General features: G+C 47.4%; 1 protein-coding gene across 1 annotated transcript in view; it reads left to right on the top strand.

The window, feature by feature from the left end:
- The first annotated feature begins 7764 nt into the window (after window positions 1-7764).
- PLEKHG5 (pleckstrin homology and RhoGEF domain containing G5) overlaps window positions 7765-18475 on the top strand; it is a 575902-nt gene continuing 565191 nt past the window's right edge. Inside the window, exon 1 of the mRNA XM_086921583.1 lies at window positions 7765-8083. Within this exon, the coding sequence (XP_086777709.1) occupies window positions 8000-8083 (84 nt within the window). The 5' untranslated portion in view covers window positions 7765-7999. The remainder of the gene's footprint in view (window positions 8084-18475) is intronic.

Below are 18475 nucleotides of genomic sequence, written 5' to 3'. Positions count from 1 at the left end.
TACAGAGGACTCAATTCAGTCACGAAGACTGACGCGCACCCCATCCCCAGAGCTGATGAGCTCATTGATCGGCTGGGGGCTGCTAGGTTCCTTAGTACGTTTGATTTAACGTCTGGGTACTGGCAGATCGCCTTGACCGATGGGGCAAAGGAGAGGTCGGCATTCTCTACACCAGATGGGCATTTCCAGTTTCGGGTTATGCCATTTGGAATGAAGAATGCCCCTGCCACCTTTCAGAGATTGGTCAACCAGGTGTTGGCTGGACTGGACGAGTTCAGTGCCGCCTACCTGGATGACATCGCGGTGTTCAGTGGCACCTGGCCAGAACACCTGCGACACCTCTGGGAAGTGTTGATGGCCCTGCGCAGAGCAGGCCTCACAATCAAGGCAAGCAAGTGCCAGATTGGGCAGGGTTCAGTGGTGTACTTGGGACACCAAGTTGGGAGTGGCAAGGTAGCACCCTTGCAGCCCAAAATCGAGACCATCCTGGCTTGGGAACCCCCCAAGACCCAGACCGCAGTGAGAGCCTTCCTGGGGCTCACTGGGTATTACAGGAGGTTTGTCAAGGGCTATGGCACGATCGTGACCCCCTTGACAGAGCTTACTTCGAAGAAGCAGCCCAGGAATGTGATTTGGACTGACACCTGTCAGAAGGCTTTTGACACCCTGAAGACTGCCATGTGCACGGCGCCCGTGCTCCTGGCTCCTGATTTCTCCAAGGAATTCATAGTGCAAACAGACGCTTCAGAGCATGGTGTAGGGGCTGTTCTTTCACAGATGACTGAGGAGGGCTTTGACCAACCCGTAGCCTTCATAAGTAGGAGGTTACTTCCCCGGGAAAGTAGGTGGAGTGCAATAGAGCGTGAAGCATTTGCTGTGGTCTGGGCGCTGAAGAAGCTAAGACCCTACTTGTTTGGGTCTCACTTCCGAGTTCAGACGGACCACAGGCCCCTCAGATGGTTGATGCAAATGAGGGGTGAGAACCCGAAACTGTTGAGGTGGTCCATTTCTCTACAGAGTATGGACTTTACGGTGGAACACCGCCCTGGCACCGATCACGCCAACACTGACGGTCTGTCCAGATTTTTCCGCCTTAGTGATGTGGAACTCCCTGGGTAAGGGTAGTTCCCCCCACATTTCAGCTGGAGGGGACACATGTTAGACCTGGCACCTTGGCGTGAGTCTCCCTTCCACTTTTTGCTGATGTGCCTCCGATGTTTTGCTGGTTTTCCGATACTCAGGGCACTGCGCCACGGCTGACCCGTGCCGCAGTGCAAGTGCTCCCTACTGTAAATTGTACATGCGATTGGTATCCATGATTGGTTCATTGGATTTACTGTTAGTCCCTAGTAAAGTGCACTAGAGAGTGCCGGGGCTTGTAGATGCCAATACTGCTAGTGGGCTTGCAGCGCTGGTTGCGCCACCCACCGAAGCAGCCGTAAAGATGTGTCTGGGAACTGCGACCGCAGAACCCGCGTGCGGTCTCGTACCGTCGCGCTAGCTGGGCAAGTGCACCCACTTGCCAGCCACCGAACCTTCCCTTGACTACATATTAGTCACCCCTATGGTAGGCCAGCGGGCAGGGTGCGTTGTAGGTGTAAGGTAGGACAAGCCCTGATGTGTGTGGCATGTCCTAGTAGTGACTTACAACCAAAACCGTATTTCACTATTGAAGGCTACCTGCTCCATTAGGCCAGACTGAGCTGCTGGAATTATTACACCCTATAATCCCAGCAGGCTCAAGGAGCATGGTAGCGAGTCGTGTTTAGTATGCCTGAACTCAGGATGATAAAATATTTCTTGTAGTCAAGTTTATTTTAGTATCCTGGGTTTGCAAATGCTACTTTTAGAAAGTTAGCATTTGCTTGCTTAACCATTTCAGCCCGCCTCTGCTGGTATGTGTATCTGACTGTCTGGGACGTGTGAGTGACAGGGCTGGGGGGATGACAGGTGGTGAATGCGCAGATTACACCTTAGTGGGAGGTGGGAGTGCCTCTTGACTCGAACTGTAACTGTGCTCTGCCACCACAATGCTGGCTCCACCCTCCTGGGGAGCGACTGATGACTCAGCCGGCACCTGGCCCAGGAAGGGCGAAGCCCCCCATCAACAAGGTACTCTGGCCGCCCCTGTCCGCACAATGCTGGCTCCACCTCCTGTGGGGCGTCTGATGCGCCTGCCCCTCACACTGAAAGCAGAAGCCAGAGTACACCCACCAGGGTACTCAATGACTGAGAGTGGCTATGCAAAGGCCCCCCTGGCCTGCGAGAACAAAAGAATTGGCCTATAAAAGAAGGAGCCCTGATCCTTGAAAATTAGATCCTGTTTGGGCCACAGAAGGACTCTGCCCGACGAGAAGGACCGTGAGAGACAAGGAAGGGTGCTGACTCTTGCCTGTGTCTGGTGCCTTGCTGCCGAAGGAGGGGAAGAAGAAAAGACTACGAGAAGACTTTTGCTTTACTTTGTGCCAAACTCTGCTAAAGAGATCTCCAAGGGCTTGCAACTGAACTTGCCCCCTGACCAGCGCCCCAGGACCAGTGGGCGCTACCCCCTGAAAGAAAGCGACTGCGGGTGCTGACCCTCGCTGCAGTACCGACGGAGGAATCTCCTCCAAGGCGACGACATCTACCTGACCACCGTGACCGGGGCCCAAAGCAACAGCGAAAGCAAAGTGAGGACCAGCCGCCGCTGGCCCGAACACCGTGACCGCAACTGCACCGGGAGCCCGAGAGCAAAGCAAAGGAGGACCCGTCCGGTCCAAGCTCTCGAGTGGACTGCGCAACGAACAGCCACTCACCTGCAAAGACGGACAGTTGCCCTGTGAGAATCCGCAAGGTCGGTAACCTGCCCGACAGCCCAGCTGTGAGCGCACAGCTGCACCGGCACTTGGCTGGGTACGTCCTGCACTTGGGGACCGTACTGCCACTTGCCACCACCGCACAACCGCCGCCGCCAGGGTCGGAGCGGACGACGAGAAGAGGACCCTGCCGCCACAGAACACCGCTGCCCCGGATGACCCGTGAACTGCTCGGCTGAGAGCCGCAACGAACAGCGACCCCGGTAAGGCAACGCGACGTGGGACAGATCCCCCGAGAGCCGCCTGCTCCACAAGAACTTTATTGACATCGGCCTGAGGGCCCTAAGAGAACGCTTAAACTGCTAGAAAGAACTGTGGTAACCTGAATTGAGTAATTGGCAACCGTTATCGTAAAGTACGTTGACTGTATTCACAAGCCTGCTTAAAATCTATATAAAGATATATATTTTTACAGAATACAGTCTGGTCTCGTTGTGTGGTGGGTTGGTTGTAAAGGTGTACTATTGCAAGTGTTTAACCCTATGTGCCCCAAAGATTAGCCTACGACTGCTTAAGCCACACTACCTAGAGGGTAAGCAGAGGTTGTCTGGAAGGTAACCCTCAGCCCTGACGAGGAAGAGAGAGTCCCTGCTTGTCGCTAGTGTTGCACTGCGCCAACTAGAGCCTCCCCCTTCTTACACTCCCCCAAGAGCCTTGAGACCCTCTGGGTGAGTAGTGCGCTATACAAATTCCTGAACTTGAACTTGAACTTTAACTTGATAGGCATGAGGTTTCGAGATAATTTGTGTAAGAGAGGTACACTAGGCAGGGAAGCTCAAAATATAATACTAGTAACATACATGACCACATACCAATTGAGCCAGTGTAAGCATTTAGGGGGTCAATAGAAGCAGGTGTCCACTGAAAATGATTGAAAGCAGGCAGGATAAAAGCGGGTGCATGTTCAAGCTGACGTAGGCACTCACTTGGTGTTCTAGTGCACCGTTAGGAGGTTGTTTCTAAGTTCATGTTTGAATTCCTTCAGAATTGTGGTGTTCATCAGCTGGAATAGCCCACAGCAGATGTTATTGTGTCATTGATCAAGGCCTCATGTTGAATTTGAGTTGCACCTTGAGGTTCCTCGCAGCTAGAGCGTGCCAAGGTGTCAGGAGGGAACATGATAAAAGAGGAAATTGTTGGGATGGCTGATGGGAAATTGAGATTTTAATCTTAGCAGATGTTAAGCTTAATAGAGCGGAGAGTCATCAGTGTCTACCAGCGTAAAACACAAAACAGTCCAAACTGTTTCAGGGTACGCGTTGGGGCAAATGCAAGAAAAAAGAACAAAACCTGGCTACCACCCTCATATAGATGAAATGCAAAAAACAAAGTATACAATGAGTTTTCTGATGGAGGTAGTGAAGAATAAGAGCAGAATAGGAGACCGTCCTGGGCTTTGGCGATCCCATAGAGTGTGATGTGGAGGAGTAGCAACAGTAGGAAGGAGCACAAATCGCTTGAAAAGGAGTGGTTTGTGAGGAAAACACAGAAAGTGTCCACAATGTCACGTGGGAGGCAAGAGTCAGTATCATGGGAGAGTGTTCAATCATGTTGTTGCAATGGAGATTAAAGGAGGGGTCATTTTGGTTTGTGGAGTCGACGAATTTTAAGACAGGAGTGGAACTTATGGAAACCCAATTGTAGAAACTGAAGTCGAACAGTAGCTTTTCATGCGGATTAGAGATAAAACGCAGAGCAGTAGCAGGTAGGGGAAGAGTGCTGTGCAATAGACTTTCTTTGCAGGACAAAAGCCGATTTGAAGTACTTTGGCACGGTTCAGGGATGAAGGAGTGATTAGAAAGCATAGCAAGACAAATATTGATCAAAATATGACTTGTAGAATGGAGAATGGTGGGAATATCAAGGTGCGAGGGTCAAGTCAGGTGGTGAGTTTGGGTCATTGGAGAGGTGTTGTAGGAAGGCAGAGGAGACAGATTAACAGGCAGCAAAGTTTAAGCAAACTTAAACCAGGCAGATAAAGCTGAAAAAGGCAGACATCTCTTTTATGAAAGATCACTGAGTACAGGTCAATGAACCCACACAGGATTGGGCCAGGCAACGGCTAGTTCATAGCAACCTGTGCGGATTCAAGCCTAACTGTTTGTATCAACTTAACCTGTTGGCTTTTATGGAAGCTTACCAATAATGTGGATCGATGAAATAAGCTTCATGGTATGTGTTTGTACGAGGCAAAGGCATTTGTTACAGTGACTGACTAAGTGCTACGTTTGAAGTTATATCAAATGGTATTGGTGATCACTGATACATATGCGTTGTGACAGGCCTTCATTTGAAGCTTGCACTTATAACTTCGGTAGAGGCCCTTTAACGGTTGGTATAGCCCTCAGCAGTGGGTTACAACACTGTACTATAACTTGAAAAAAATACATTACAGGTGGCAGGTGGTATCACCATTCTGAGGTGATATTCAAAACCAGTCCATCTTAATTTTTGAAGTGTAACACGTTGCGGTAGCCCCACATTAACATTTCCTACGCATGTATTTTCTATATATTCCTTGGCGAACCCATTAAATTACAGGCGTATCTACTTGAAACAAAAACATGATGAAAAAATGCATAAATATGCTACACTGTTGTCGTAGAACACACAATGCTTTGTTACTAGACTCTAAATTACATAACTGTGTCTATGTTAAATCATGATTTCACACATACTTTAATTTAAGCTGTACACTGCATAACAGGGTTGTTTTCAGCTCTGATTTCATTAGAAGCATTTAGGGCCCGATGTACGACTATGTCATTTAGCGACTCGTAAATTGCACTCAATTGCGACTCACAATATGCGAGTCGCTACATGCCATGTACAACAATGTCTGAGACACTGTTAGCGATTCCTAATGCGGTTGCAAATTACATGCCTCATCCATATTAATGAGGCACTCGCAATTTGAGACTTCATTAGGAATGGCTGGCCCTCCCAGGTATAGTGGCATGCCGGGCTCAGCAGACCTCCATGTCTCAGACTGCTTTTAAATAAGCAGGTTTTTTTAATGCAGCCTGTTTTCCTAAAAGGAAAACAGGATGCATTTAAAATAAGAAAAATGAAACATTTCCTTTAAATTTTTTAAGGGCAGGTAGTGGTAACTGGGACCACTGCCTGCCCCTAAAAAATCTTTTCCCCTGCATTCGCAAGGGGGAAAGGGTCCCCTGGGGAACCCTTCTCATTTGCCAGTGCTTTATCACCCTCTTGAAGAGGGCGGTAAATTGCAAGTGTTTTGCGACAGCAATTGCGGTCCAAAACATTCTTACAAAGGCCTCTAACTCGCTATTAGGAAGGGACACCCTTGAAACGCCCCTCCCTAATAGCGACTCGCAATTCCTATTTAGCGAGTTGCAAAAAATGTGTGACACGCTAAATAGGGATTGTACATGGCCCTATTAGATTTTGCAAGTGCAAACGGGTCACAAACCCGTTTGCACATGCAAAATAGGGTCGTACATTTGGCCCTTAGTGTTTCACCCACTGAATTCTTTAGAGCAGTAAACCTTAGGAAAAAAACTTTTCTGAGTGTACATATTTGTATGCATTATATTATTATTAGGTCTGAAGTTTGCCAAGACCTTTTGATGTTACTGAAAGTATATGTGTAATTTATTTTCTTACTGTGTGAGTACAGCCAGCCATCTTCCTCATTGGTCTGTTACTGTGTCATTCACATTTTTCTCCCACCTACTACAGCATATAGTGAGGTCAGCCACTTCAGAAACTGAACAACTTCACAGCAAGTAACAGTATTTTGTCATTTCACAAGGAGCACATCCACCCCCAAGGCGACGATTTACTATAATCAGGGCCACTGAAATTATGCGATTGTGCAACTTCTGTGATTGTCGCATAAGTATAGATTTGCCACATTTGCAGCATAATCCATTATCTGCGGCATAATCTACAGATTTTAACCCAAAAAATGTGTTTCTAGCTCAAAAGGTTTAAAAGCTACTAAAAAATGCAACTGCACGTGTTGTTGCGCAGTGGAAGGCCCTTTCCAAAGCTGGACTGGTCACCTTACGTTGCTTATTGATATATATGGATGTTAAGCTGTTACTAATGAATTGCATCCAATGCCCGAAGAGAGTTACCAAGTTTTAAAATTACGAAATAATTAAGTAATACTATCACAAGCATTATGCCGCATTATTTGCCTTTTCTTGCAGCATAATTTACTAAACCCAGCCGCATAATTTAGCCCTCTCTTGCTGCATAATTCTGGTGGCCCTGACTATAATATTTTGCAAACACCAGGACCAAGCAAGCCAACCATTGACAAAGCCAAAGGCTTGCAGTCTACGCCAGACCTATTGGCTTTACCAGTGCTTGTTTTCTCTGCATCTGTGAGCGTACAGCCCGCCGAATAGCACATTTTCATTAAAAGCACAGTCTGGTTCCCCTGCTGTACCCCCCTTGGGGCTCCTTGTGCACGCAGCTTTGGCTGCAAGTGCCCTGCTGATTAACAACCACCTTCCCATAATTGCTAATGGCACCCCTCGCCTGGCTGGATTTAATTCCTCCCTGGGAGAGTTGCAGCCTCCCTGCAGCCCTGTCATTGAGGCGGAATGGTACACTCCTGCTGCTGTCTGCCTCTCCTTGGGAGGTAGGTGGCGGATCCTGTCGTCTCTAATTACCCTCCAGCTTGCTTGGAGATCGCATCATGGCTACTCATTTCGAGGAATCCGCCCGGCTAGGAGACCTGGATACCCGATTGGCGCTATAAGCACTATCATTAAGGGGCGCCAGTACCCCGGGGGCTCCAGGCCCCTCTCACTTCCGAGCGTTGTTGTGACAGGTCTATGTCAGTACCGTGGTGACTGAGGGGCACCGTGTCGGGATGAGCTGGGGATTTTTTTAGTCAGAGAAGGGGTCGTTGTGGTGTTTGATGCCCCGGGACTTACACCCGGCTGCATCTGGGGGGCGGAGTCACACCGAGCAGTGACAGCCCGTCTGAGCTGGCGGGTCCCTCCGTGCACCCCTGCCCGGTGCATCTTCCCCCGCCGCAGTGAGCGCAGATCCGCTCCACTCGGAGCAAACAGCACCATTACACAAACACAACTTTAAGAGCGCAGCTTCGACTGTGAAGTGTTACCATGGCGATGGGCGAGCTTTGCCTGCTCTGAGTGAAGATGAGGCAGGGCGCCAGCGACCTGCGGCTGCATGCCACCAGAGCCTGCCCAGGAATGTGCCCCCAGAAGGACCGGCACAAATGGGTAAGTGGGCCACTGCTCTGCCGTCTGCTTGCGGGCGTTTGCTTCTCCTTTTCAAATGAGTGTGTTGCGTTTGTGGATGGTATGTGCTATGAGCCAGCGATGCATTTTCATGGGAAGATGTGTCTTTACAGTGGACCGATGGGACAGCGCGTGTGACATATCGCTTGATTGTTTTGTGATGTTTTCGGAGCGATGTCTGCATGAATGTTTTATTGCACATTTACAATACCGCAGGTGCACTGAATCCGCAAAAAAGGGCCTCGTGGCGCTTTATACCTAATAACATAGATCAGTGAGACAAGCTGTCACTGATTAGATCTATGTTTCATCTGCAGGTCACAGGTCAAAGAAGGGCGGGGGTGACGTAGCTCCGATTTTTTCCGAGAGTGATGCCTTACGTAGCAGTGAGTTGGGTGTTTGTAACAGTTGCTATTACAGCGCTACGAACCGGCAACACATGGATAGAAAGCACTGTATGATTGAACAATGCATCGTTACTATGCAAGTCGTATGTTGTATGTTTACAATGACACGATGTCAAATCGACCTTTGCGTCATTAATTACTTATTAGTGTTCGGGAGAATTAAATGCCGCCGCTGTATTTTTGAAGTATGTTGTTGGTATGCTTATATTGTTAGGTAGCGATTGGAAGTAGTTTAAATGTGTTAAAAAATAATTAATAAATAGCGTTTTCGCATTTTGGTGAAGGCAGTGATGTGCAATATGATCCAAAGAAGCAAGGTTTTTTTTGTTCAACCTCAGTTTTCGGCGTCTGAACGTATAAACACGTTGTTTCCTACTTTTGAAATTAATGTTTGCATTGACTTGAGTCTGTACAGGCATCAAGAGCCCTCAACTCCATTCATCCCTCCCTCCGTCCGTCCGTCGGTCCATCCACCTCTAACTCCCTCTCCCACCCACTCCACCCTCCCATTTTAGGTGGCGTTTGTTACTTTTATAGCTCTCGCGTCCTACACCACAGCAATGTCACCTCGGAGCACTGAGGGCGTAATGTTGGGCCTGGTACCTCTTGGATGGCGGCGGTATTTGGGCTAATGCCCTACTATATCTGGCAGGTGTTCGATTATGCAGGGTGGGTTGGGGCATCAGTTTGCGTGAAGATATTATGAACAGAGACCAGTGGAGGGGAAGGGAGGATGACCCTTTCCCTTCCGTTTCCTTTTTCTTTTTCTTTTCCTTGTCCTTTCCCTTCCGTGTCCTTCGTTTTCTTTTTTTGTCCGTTCTTATCCTTCTTCCTTCTCTTTTATAGTGCAGGTTGCATTATTAGTTTCCACATCCATCTTTAAGTTATGATTACCATTTTGAATCGTTTATATTTCTCCAAATAGCTAGCCAGTCCGGCACTTTTGCTACTAAGCACTTTGCAATCAGTAGCCCCCCTCCCCCAGCCCATCTTTAATCGCTCTTCTGTGTGATGGGCTCTCGTGTGAGCGCCTGGCTGGGAGTGGTTTATTTCGTTTGTATGGCCGCTCGGCTCGGAAGCTGGTGGTGCAGAGAGGATGGAGTGAGAGGGTGGGGGCGGCCGGGGAGAGCCCCCACCTCCTGCCCCACAGCACAGCAGAGCGTAGGGCAGCTGGTAAACTGCTCGGCGCTCTGCTCTCCAGCAGCAGGGAGCGCCCTTCACCCGCATTACCCGTCGGATAATGACCGACCCTCGATACGCTGTAGGGTACCGGAAGCGGATCTGAGATTATCTGACGCAGTCCTGTAGAGGCGCGCGGTGCTCATATCTGCAGCAGTCCTCGCCCACGGCTGCAGCAGAGGGATGCCACGACAGGACGAAGCAAAACTGTGTGCTTGACTACCGTCTGCCTAGTGTGAAACACGCACTGCTGTATGCATAACCAAACCCCTCAGAGAGATGCCTTAACATTTTACCTGAGATACACGAGACGATACACGAGACGACACAGCAGATTGCCAACTGAGCTACCAGGAAGAGTTATCTTCTGATGCAGGCATTTTTGGGGTTTTGCCCCATACCTCAAAGCCATGGGCTAGGAAATGTACCCCCACCCCTGCAGCATGAAGCGATAAATGTAAATGTAAATTGATACTTGTATAGCGCACTACTCACCCGCAAGGGGGCGCTTGTACAAATACCGCTGTGGAACCCATCCTGGCTTTCCCTGTGAGATGTCCACTCCTGGGCACCCCCAAGGTGGAGTCCAGGCATCCTTAGTGTTGTGGGGGCCGTTGTGGAGATTAAGCAAGCTAATACCCAGAGTTGCAGAGTGGGACTCCATGATTGGAATAGGCACAGAGGCGAGAATTATCAGGTCCGTGGAATTTTGAGCCCAAGACCCGCCGAGGCAGGGAATTGAACCCTGGTCCCGGGCTAGGCCTCTGCATCAGGGTCTGCCGCTCTAACCATTGAGCCACACTTCGCGATACTGGCCCTGCCTCACAGTTGCTCAGAATGTTTACTGCTTAAATAAATAATGGTGTACCATTGATTGCGTTAGTCTTGGGGCCACGCTGTAAGGACTTCCCAGGTCTTTCCTTGTAGACCCTTTTGTGCTCCTTTGTAGGTCCCACCTTCCAGACAGAGGAATATATCTGCTTGCGATAAGACTCCGGGCTCAATTATGAGTCTTGTGCTCCACGGGCCGACAGACCCACGGGGCGTGGCGTTCTTTCAATTACCCTATTACGATTAGGGAGGTCGGACCGCCAATGCCGCACTGCAGCCGCCAGGGAACCACCATTCCCTGGCGGTGGTATTGAGGCAGCAATATGCGGCGGTCCCGCCACTCATTTTACAAGTTTCCTCTCCGCTCCGGTTTTCATGGCGGTTGCTCCCCTATGAAAATCGTTGCAAAAAGGAAACAAAGGGGGCCCTACAGGGTCTGCTTGTACCTCTGGGCCCTGGGGTGCATACAGGGGGGCACGTGCCCCCCTGTATGCATGCACCCCAGTCCATGCCGTGCAGGATTTTTTTTTGGCTTTCACCTTACGGTGCCTATTTTTTGACACACTGCTGAGGGAACGTGAAAAAAAGCCCCCCAGATATGAGAAACACTCGTAATCTGGCGGGTGGCCCGACCGCAGGTTTGGCGGTGCGTTGGACCTGGCACCGCACCGCCAGACTCGTAATCAGGCCCTTAGAGTCTGTCCTTTGCTTACCATTGGTTGGCTTTATTGTCACTCTCATTTGCTTGCTGATTATTTATTAGCTTTTGTGGGCTTTCCTTCTTCTTTTATTTGTCCCTCCCCTGGAGCACAGTTTCATAACTTCTGTTCTTCCGTTGCTTAATTTTGGGGCACTACTTTTTTCTATTTAATTAAGCATCCAATGAGAGTGCATGTGTTTTCCAGATATCTCCCTCGTGTACTTCTCTTTCCCACGTGTTCTTTGTTGTTCTCTCTCACCCATGTGCTTCTCCCCGACCCTGTATTGCGCTAACCCTCAGGTTCTTCTGCCTTCCTGTGTTGCTTCCTCACCAGTGCAGTTGCGGCTGGGTTGTACAGAGGGTGGTGATCCGGGTGGGAGCCATGGTTGGATTGGGATTGAAAATAGGCACGCAAAAAAAAATCGGCCCACATTTGCATAATTACTCCTCAAATCACTGCTTTGGCGTAATCCTATAAAAAAAACTTTAGGAGGGGTGTAAAAAATGCACCCGTTAGTTTACACCGGTGAGGCCACTTCTACTCAGGCCGCCTGCCCCCGCTCAGTATGTGCACTGGAGGCCTACGCTTTCTCTAACCCAGCTGTCTAAGACAGCGCGGTTAGATAAGTTTAAAATGCGCATGTTTGGCTGACGGTCCCAAGATGGCAGGCCTAAGAGAGATACATATTTTAAAGTTCACAGCTCCCTGCTGCTGCCAAACGGCAGCACTGGCCCCACCTGTTCTGACACTTAGTTGGGGACAGGTTGCTGAAAAATAAAATGGTAATAAACAAACTTTATTACCATTGTATTTTTCAGCTCTGGAGCTTGTGGGACGATACTTCTCCCCTCAAATGGAGGATCCGCCCCTGCACGTTGCTGTCCTTCTCTTCCCTTCGTGCGCCACATTGCTTCCCCATGCTCTGTATTGCTTCCTGCACCCGCACATTCTGTGTTGCTTCTTCCCACTTGTGCCCTCCATGTTGCTTCCCACCACCGGTTTTACAAAAATTCTTTGGGAGTACTTTTTTTTAGATTTACCCATTTAACTTGGATCGGTAAATAAAAAGAATAAGGAGCGCCTGCATACTATCGGAGCTACGCACGAGTGTGGTGCACATGCCCAGGCATTTTTTCCTCTTCTCCCTAGCCATGCTATGCACAGCAATGGTAATGTTGTACAGCATCACTAAAAACGATTGGAAAAGCCAGTGCTTGCTTTTGTTGTTTGCTACACCAGTGCCCTTTGGATTGCTGTAATTCCATTTGAAACTTTAATGGAAAATTATGTATAGCAGATATTAAAACATACTGATGTACACTGTACAGAACAGTGGCTTCTTGCATTAGGTTTAGAGTGAGGGTGAGGCACCATGCCTCCACCTGAAGGCTCCTCTCCCTGCTCTCTCTCTTTTGGAAAAACGTGAAAGGGCCATTCCTGTGCTCCCTGCTGCGCTGTGTTGTTGTATTAGGACAAAGAGCTACCTTGTTGGTTTGTACTTGAGAGCTTCACAGGTGCAACTTCATCACCCTCTGAGGGGTGTTGGGCCTTGACGCGTAGTGTTACGGCTCTGATAGTCGGCTGCCTATGTAATTGGGGGTGCTATGGTGGTGACTCTGACTTTACCGCCAAGCAGCAGCTCAAGGAAGGCGGCAGATGAGGCCGGGCTTTTTCTCCGAACCTAATGCTATCTAGATTCAGAAGTAAAGCAGCAAAACCACTCAAAAACAAGTCACTCAACATACTTGCCACCCCGATTACCGAATGTCATTCATGTGGGCTATTCCAAATATGACTGTGACAGGAAACCAATGACTTCAAAGAACCGACCCATTTCTCCACACTAAGGGGCCCATTAGGATGGCGGGCAGCCTGGCGGGAGCAATCTGCCCGCCATCCTCACCTAAATTACCCCCGCCATATTAGGATGGCGGGGGTACCGCGGCGGACGGAAAGACGGTCCGTCGCTTTTTCGCCCCGGGCGGAAAAGGTCCAATATGTTGACGGTGTCTAACAGACACCGCCAGCCATATTAACATGGGCTCTTTTAGATGCCTTTCCGTGGCGGCAAAGGCATTCAGTCTTCACTTTGGGGGCCCCCTGTGGGCCCCCAGAGTGAAGGAGAGGTGGGGGGTGCACACGGGGGGTACCCCTGCATTTGCATAAACAAAGCGGCAGGCACCGTGCGGTGCCTGCCGCTTTGTTTATGCAAATGCATACAGGCATTTTTAGCATTGTGACGGGCGGTGCTGAGAGCACCGCCCGCCACAGATCTAAAAATGCAGGATGCGCCCGCCACAGTGGCAGGCGCATCCTAGTGCCCCCTACGGGACCCCTGCCCTTATGGCGGGCGGGCCCATTAACCGATAGGATGGCGGGCGGACCTAATGAGCCCCTAAGTATGCAGTCCAGTTAATCGATACAAATATGTGTGATACTTCAACAAAGGAATGGCAAAAGGGAGCAAATCCAAATGCCCTCTAAATGAATCATTTAAAAATGCTTTGCTTCATTACCTGAATTTAGCAGACAGCTAACCTTATTATGCCTAATGAGCTAAATGTAAAAAGGACATGTACTGGTCAACTAGGAGTGTAGATTCCATTGATGCAGTAGGTGCAGTGGCACCAGGGCCCATAGGCCATGAGGAGCACACTGAACACTGATTATTGCTGTATTTTATAATTCAGACTGCAAACAGGGGGACCGCTTTCTTCCTTGTACTAGGGCACATGACACACAGTCTATGCTACTTTAGACAACAAGAAGTTAAGCAGTGTAATCCCTGAATATATTAATCACATACAGAGAGAGAGGGAGGAGGAAGGCTCTGTCTGCAGAGATTGTGTGCAGGGCCAGACAGGCCTTTTTTCCACCGGGTATTTCCCCGGTGGTTTGGAGCCTTGGAGGCTGGTTTTAAAAGCCCAGGGCCTCTGCTGCTGCCTCTGTCACTTTCCTCAGCTCCCTGAGGGTAATTGCAGCAGCCACATGGAGGCTTCAAGAAAGAGAGAAAGAGGGTCAGGGAAGAGGATGATAGATAATGTGACCACACAGGGAGAAGAGCGATGGTAGAGAGCGGGAGAATGGATGGATGGAAAGACAGTGATAGGGCGAGAAGACAGTGAGTGGTGAACGTTTAAAAAAATGTGGTCTGTTTATACAAATGATGCACTACAAGGAAAAGGCATGCCCCAATGTCGGAAAAAGAATGTGTCAGCACTTGTATTATAATTAAGGCTCCCAGTTTTCCCTTTGTACAGATTTTTTTTTAAAATATGGACACAAAACCATCTTTCTCTGTCACTATTTATTTTTAAATATGGAAAAATATAGAAAATAGGTTTCTTTTGAATGATCTTTGATACTGTGTATCATGACTGTTAAACAAATAAGTGGGCAGACTGTCACACAGGAGAATCGAAAAAGGGATGCGTTTTCCCAGTGACCCTTTAAACAGTTGTAGATGTGCATGTGTGCTAAAGTGCTAATGCCAGTGAGTGTGTTGCATATGGATAAAACACTATATAAGGCTTCATATAGAATTAATATCCTTGAGACATCTAATTAAAAGTGTGCCATTACGGGTAAAAAACGTGGAAACATACACGTTTTCGGTTTTGTTTTTGCATAAAACACAAAATAAATCCAGATAGATCCAAATAGAAAGAGCAAACAAGTAAATATGGATAATTGCAGATGGAAATGTCTAAAAATTAAATATCATAAACCTGGGATCATTATTCATAACCCAAGAGAACTAATGGAATTGAAATACAAATGTCACTCTAACATTATACTAGTTAGTCAAGTTAAACTGGTCTCATGGGGCGGGATCAGCCCCTGTGCAAGGATTTCGGAGGCCAAAGCAAAACGACATTTTAGTGTTTGTGCATTCTATTTCCTCTTGCAACAGCACCTTTTTTGAGGCCGTTTCTTACAATCTGGCATCTTTCTGTGGCCATTTATGTTGACACCGTAAGAAGGCTGGCAGCATTGACCTTATTATAGTACTAGCTTTTTCTGGAGCCCAATAGGGAAACCTGATGCTTTATTAGTATCACACCACAGCTCAATCTTTGTTAGGTGTCCCCATTTCCCATGCCTACAGTCAGGGCCACTTGAATTATGGATTATGCAGCCACAGCATATTTCACATGACTATGAATTATCCTCATTTGCCACTTAATCCATCATCTGCTGCATAATCTGCAGATGTTAACCTCCAAAAATTGTTTTTTCCTCAATCGGATCAAAAATTACTAAAAACATGGCGAAACGTGTTCTTGCGCAATGGAACGCCCTTCATAAAGGTTGGGTGGTCATCTTTCATTTGTTTTTTACTGTATTTGGTTGTTAAACTGGTACTAATGAGGTAGCCTCTTTGCCCAGACAACGTTACCATGTGCAAAAAACACAAAATAATGACGCCCTACTATCACAAAATTTGCTGCATTAAGCAACATAATTTGCCGTTTCTTACAGTATAATTTAGTCAACTCTGCCACATAATGTGGTCCTCACCTGCCGGATTGTTCCAGTAGCTCTGCCTATAGTCCCTGCACAGATTCCAGCCACACCTCTTCCCAGAGGACAATCTTTGAGTACCTTGATAATATGCCTGCTATAAATGTATGTTTTTGTTTGCTTGGTCTCATTGGCCAGCCTACTGTGTCTAATTAATTCTGACAGGCAGATGGAGCGTGTCTTAGATTTGGGCACAGAGTTGCTTCTTTGGGGGAAACAACACTTACAACGCAACTTTTACAACGCACTACCTTTACAACGAAACTTTTACAACGCAACATCCATTACAACGCATGCCATTACAACGCATGTCACTACAACGCATACCACTACAACGCATGTCATTACAACGCAGTCATTACAACGCATACCATTACAACGCATACCTACACTATGTAAATGTAAAAAAAAAAGTAAATTGATACTTGTATAGCGCACTACTCCCCCGCAAGGGTCTCAAGGCGCTTGTACGAATACCGCTGTGAAACCCATCCTGGCTTTCCCTGTGAGGCGTCCACTCCTGGGCACCCCCAAGGTGGAGGCCAGGCATCCTTAGCGTTGTGGGGGCCGTTGTGGAGATTAAGCAAGCTATTGCCCAGAGTTGCAGAGTGGGACTCTATGATTAGAATAGGCACCGAGGCGAGAATTATCAGGTCCGTGGAATTTTGAGCCCAAGACCCGCCGAGGCGGGGAATTGAACTCTGGTCCCGGGCTAGACCTCTGCATCAGGGTCTGCCGCTCCAATCATTGAGCCACACTTCTCCATCCACTATCCAATACTTACCCTACTGTTGCACCCCCTGGAGTTAGAATAGTAATGTTTACCCCTACACTATCCAATACTTACCCTACTGTTGCACCCCCTGGAGTTAGAATAGTAATTTTTACCCCTACACTATCCAACACTTACCCTACTGTTGCACCCCCCTGGAGTTAGAATAGTAATTTTTACCCCTACACTATCCAATAATTACCATACATGCAATGTAATGGTATGCGTTGTAATGGTATGCGTTGTAAATGTAGTATGCGTTGTAGTGGAATGCGTTGTAAAGTTAGTTTCAAAGAATTCGTTGTAATGGCATGCTTTGTAATGGAATGCGTTGTAATGGATGTTGGGGTGTAAAAAATGGGTTGTAAAGGTATGCGTTGTAAAAGTATGCGTTGTAACGACATACATCCCTTATTTGGAGTGTCTGATGGTAGCATGTGTGTACTTTACTTGGATATCAGGAAAACACTTTCTTTAGAAAATGTAATTGCCGTCTGGAGTTGACTAAGGTTGACGAGGATAGCCCTTTCCTCCAATACCATTTGTTTCAGTGCTCTGCACAATACAGTTTTACTATTCACATTAAAATGCAAAATTATAAATAACAGATTGCAATGAAAAAAACAGTACTGGATGACCTACTCACAACTGACGTGGTACAATTTGACATCAAGAACTGTTTTTAACGCAAAATGGATATGAAGCTCATGGCTGAAGACGTTAGTCTGACATCAGGCATATTTTTTTAGACTGAAACATTCCATTTTTATTTATAATAGTGTCCCCAGCCCTCCTACTCATTCTAAAATCTAATTATCAAACTTATCTCTGACAATTTAGAACGCTCCGGTTCATTAAACCATGCACAATCGTCAACTCTGACAGATTTCTGAACTTTGGCAGGCAGTAGCTGACCCCTTTTCTGCCGAGTTCCTTAGGGGGTAAAATTTCCCTGTCGGGAGACCAGGGACAATAGCCACACATCTCAGCGAACAAGGCTAGTTGAATAGGCCACCTTGGGGATTGTTAGGTGCACCGAGGTGGAAGAATCCTAGCAAAGGCCGCTCATATGCCCTTGATGGCCAGCTTTTGTTTCTCTCTTTGTCAATGGAATTTGTGGGGGTTGGTGGTAGGAGTGTGGGGCAGCAGGAGAAACTGAAGCTTGAAATGATTCGTATGTTCATGGACATTGGTGGATGTGATTTAGAACTAGGTTAAGCGTGTAATGAAACTCAGGAGGAAACACAATAACAATCCCATATTAAAATGGCTGCCATTTTCTCACTGGTCTCTCCTTTGACTGTTTCACTGCAATCTGAATTGTGTAACAAAAACACATTCGCTCTCCTTAAAATGGAGTCACTGTGAGAAACAATCTGCATGGTTTCAGGGGCAGGTTGGAGATTACCCATAACACAGGCCTACATGCTTGTTTACACAGATGTACTTGGCAAGTCTGGATTGGAAAACGTTGGTGGACTTGGAAATATTGAGCAATTTTTCGCTTTATGTACTTTAGCCACAGTGTTTTAGTTTGGATTGGGAAAGATTTGGAAGCTTAGATCTTATCAGCCGTCGCCTGGAGGGAATTCCAGAAGAGCCTACCTGTAATAGACCAGTTGGCACATAAAACCTCAAGGTTTAGTAATTCCCCAAATGGAATCTTTTCACACAGATACATTTCTTAAAGAAAAACTGGCATGCTTTTGTTTGCAAAACAGATTGCAATTAATTAACTCAGATTTTGTGCTTTTAAAATCTGACTTCACGTTCAGGGATCTCTCAAACTGTCTGTTACAAAGTCTGGTGTGAGAGTTGCAGGCAGGCCTGGCTTTTTACTGCACATAACATGGCATTCTGGGGCATAGCTGTAGTTCTTATGTGGTTTTTTTTTACGGGAAAGCACAAACATCTCATAACTAACATGAAACAACTTGAAAACTTTGTATGCGTTTTGAAA

The sequence above is a fragment of the Lissotriton vulgaris genome, chromosome 5 (genome assembly GCF_964263255.1).
Source record: "Lissotriton vulgaris chromosome 5, aLisVul1.2, whole genome shotgun sequence".
NCBI lineage: Eukaryota > Metazoa > Chordata > Amphibia > Caudata > Salamandridae > Lissotriton > Lissotriton vulgaris.
This window is presented reverse-complemented; position numbering and strand designations above follow the sequence as displayed.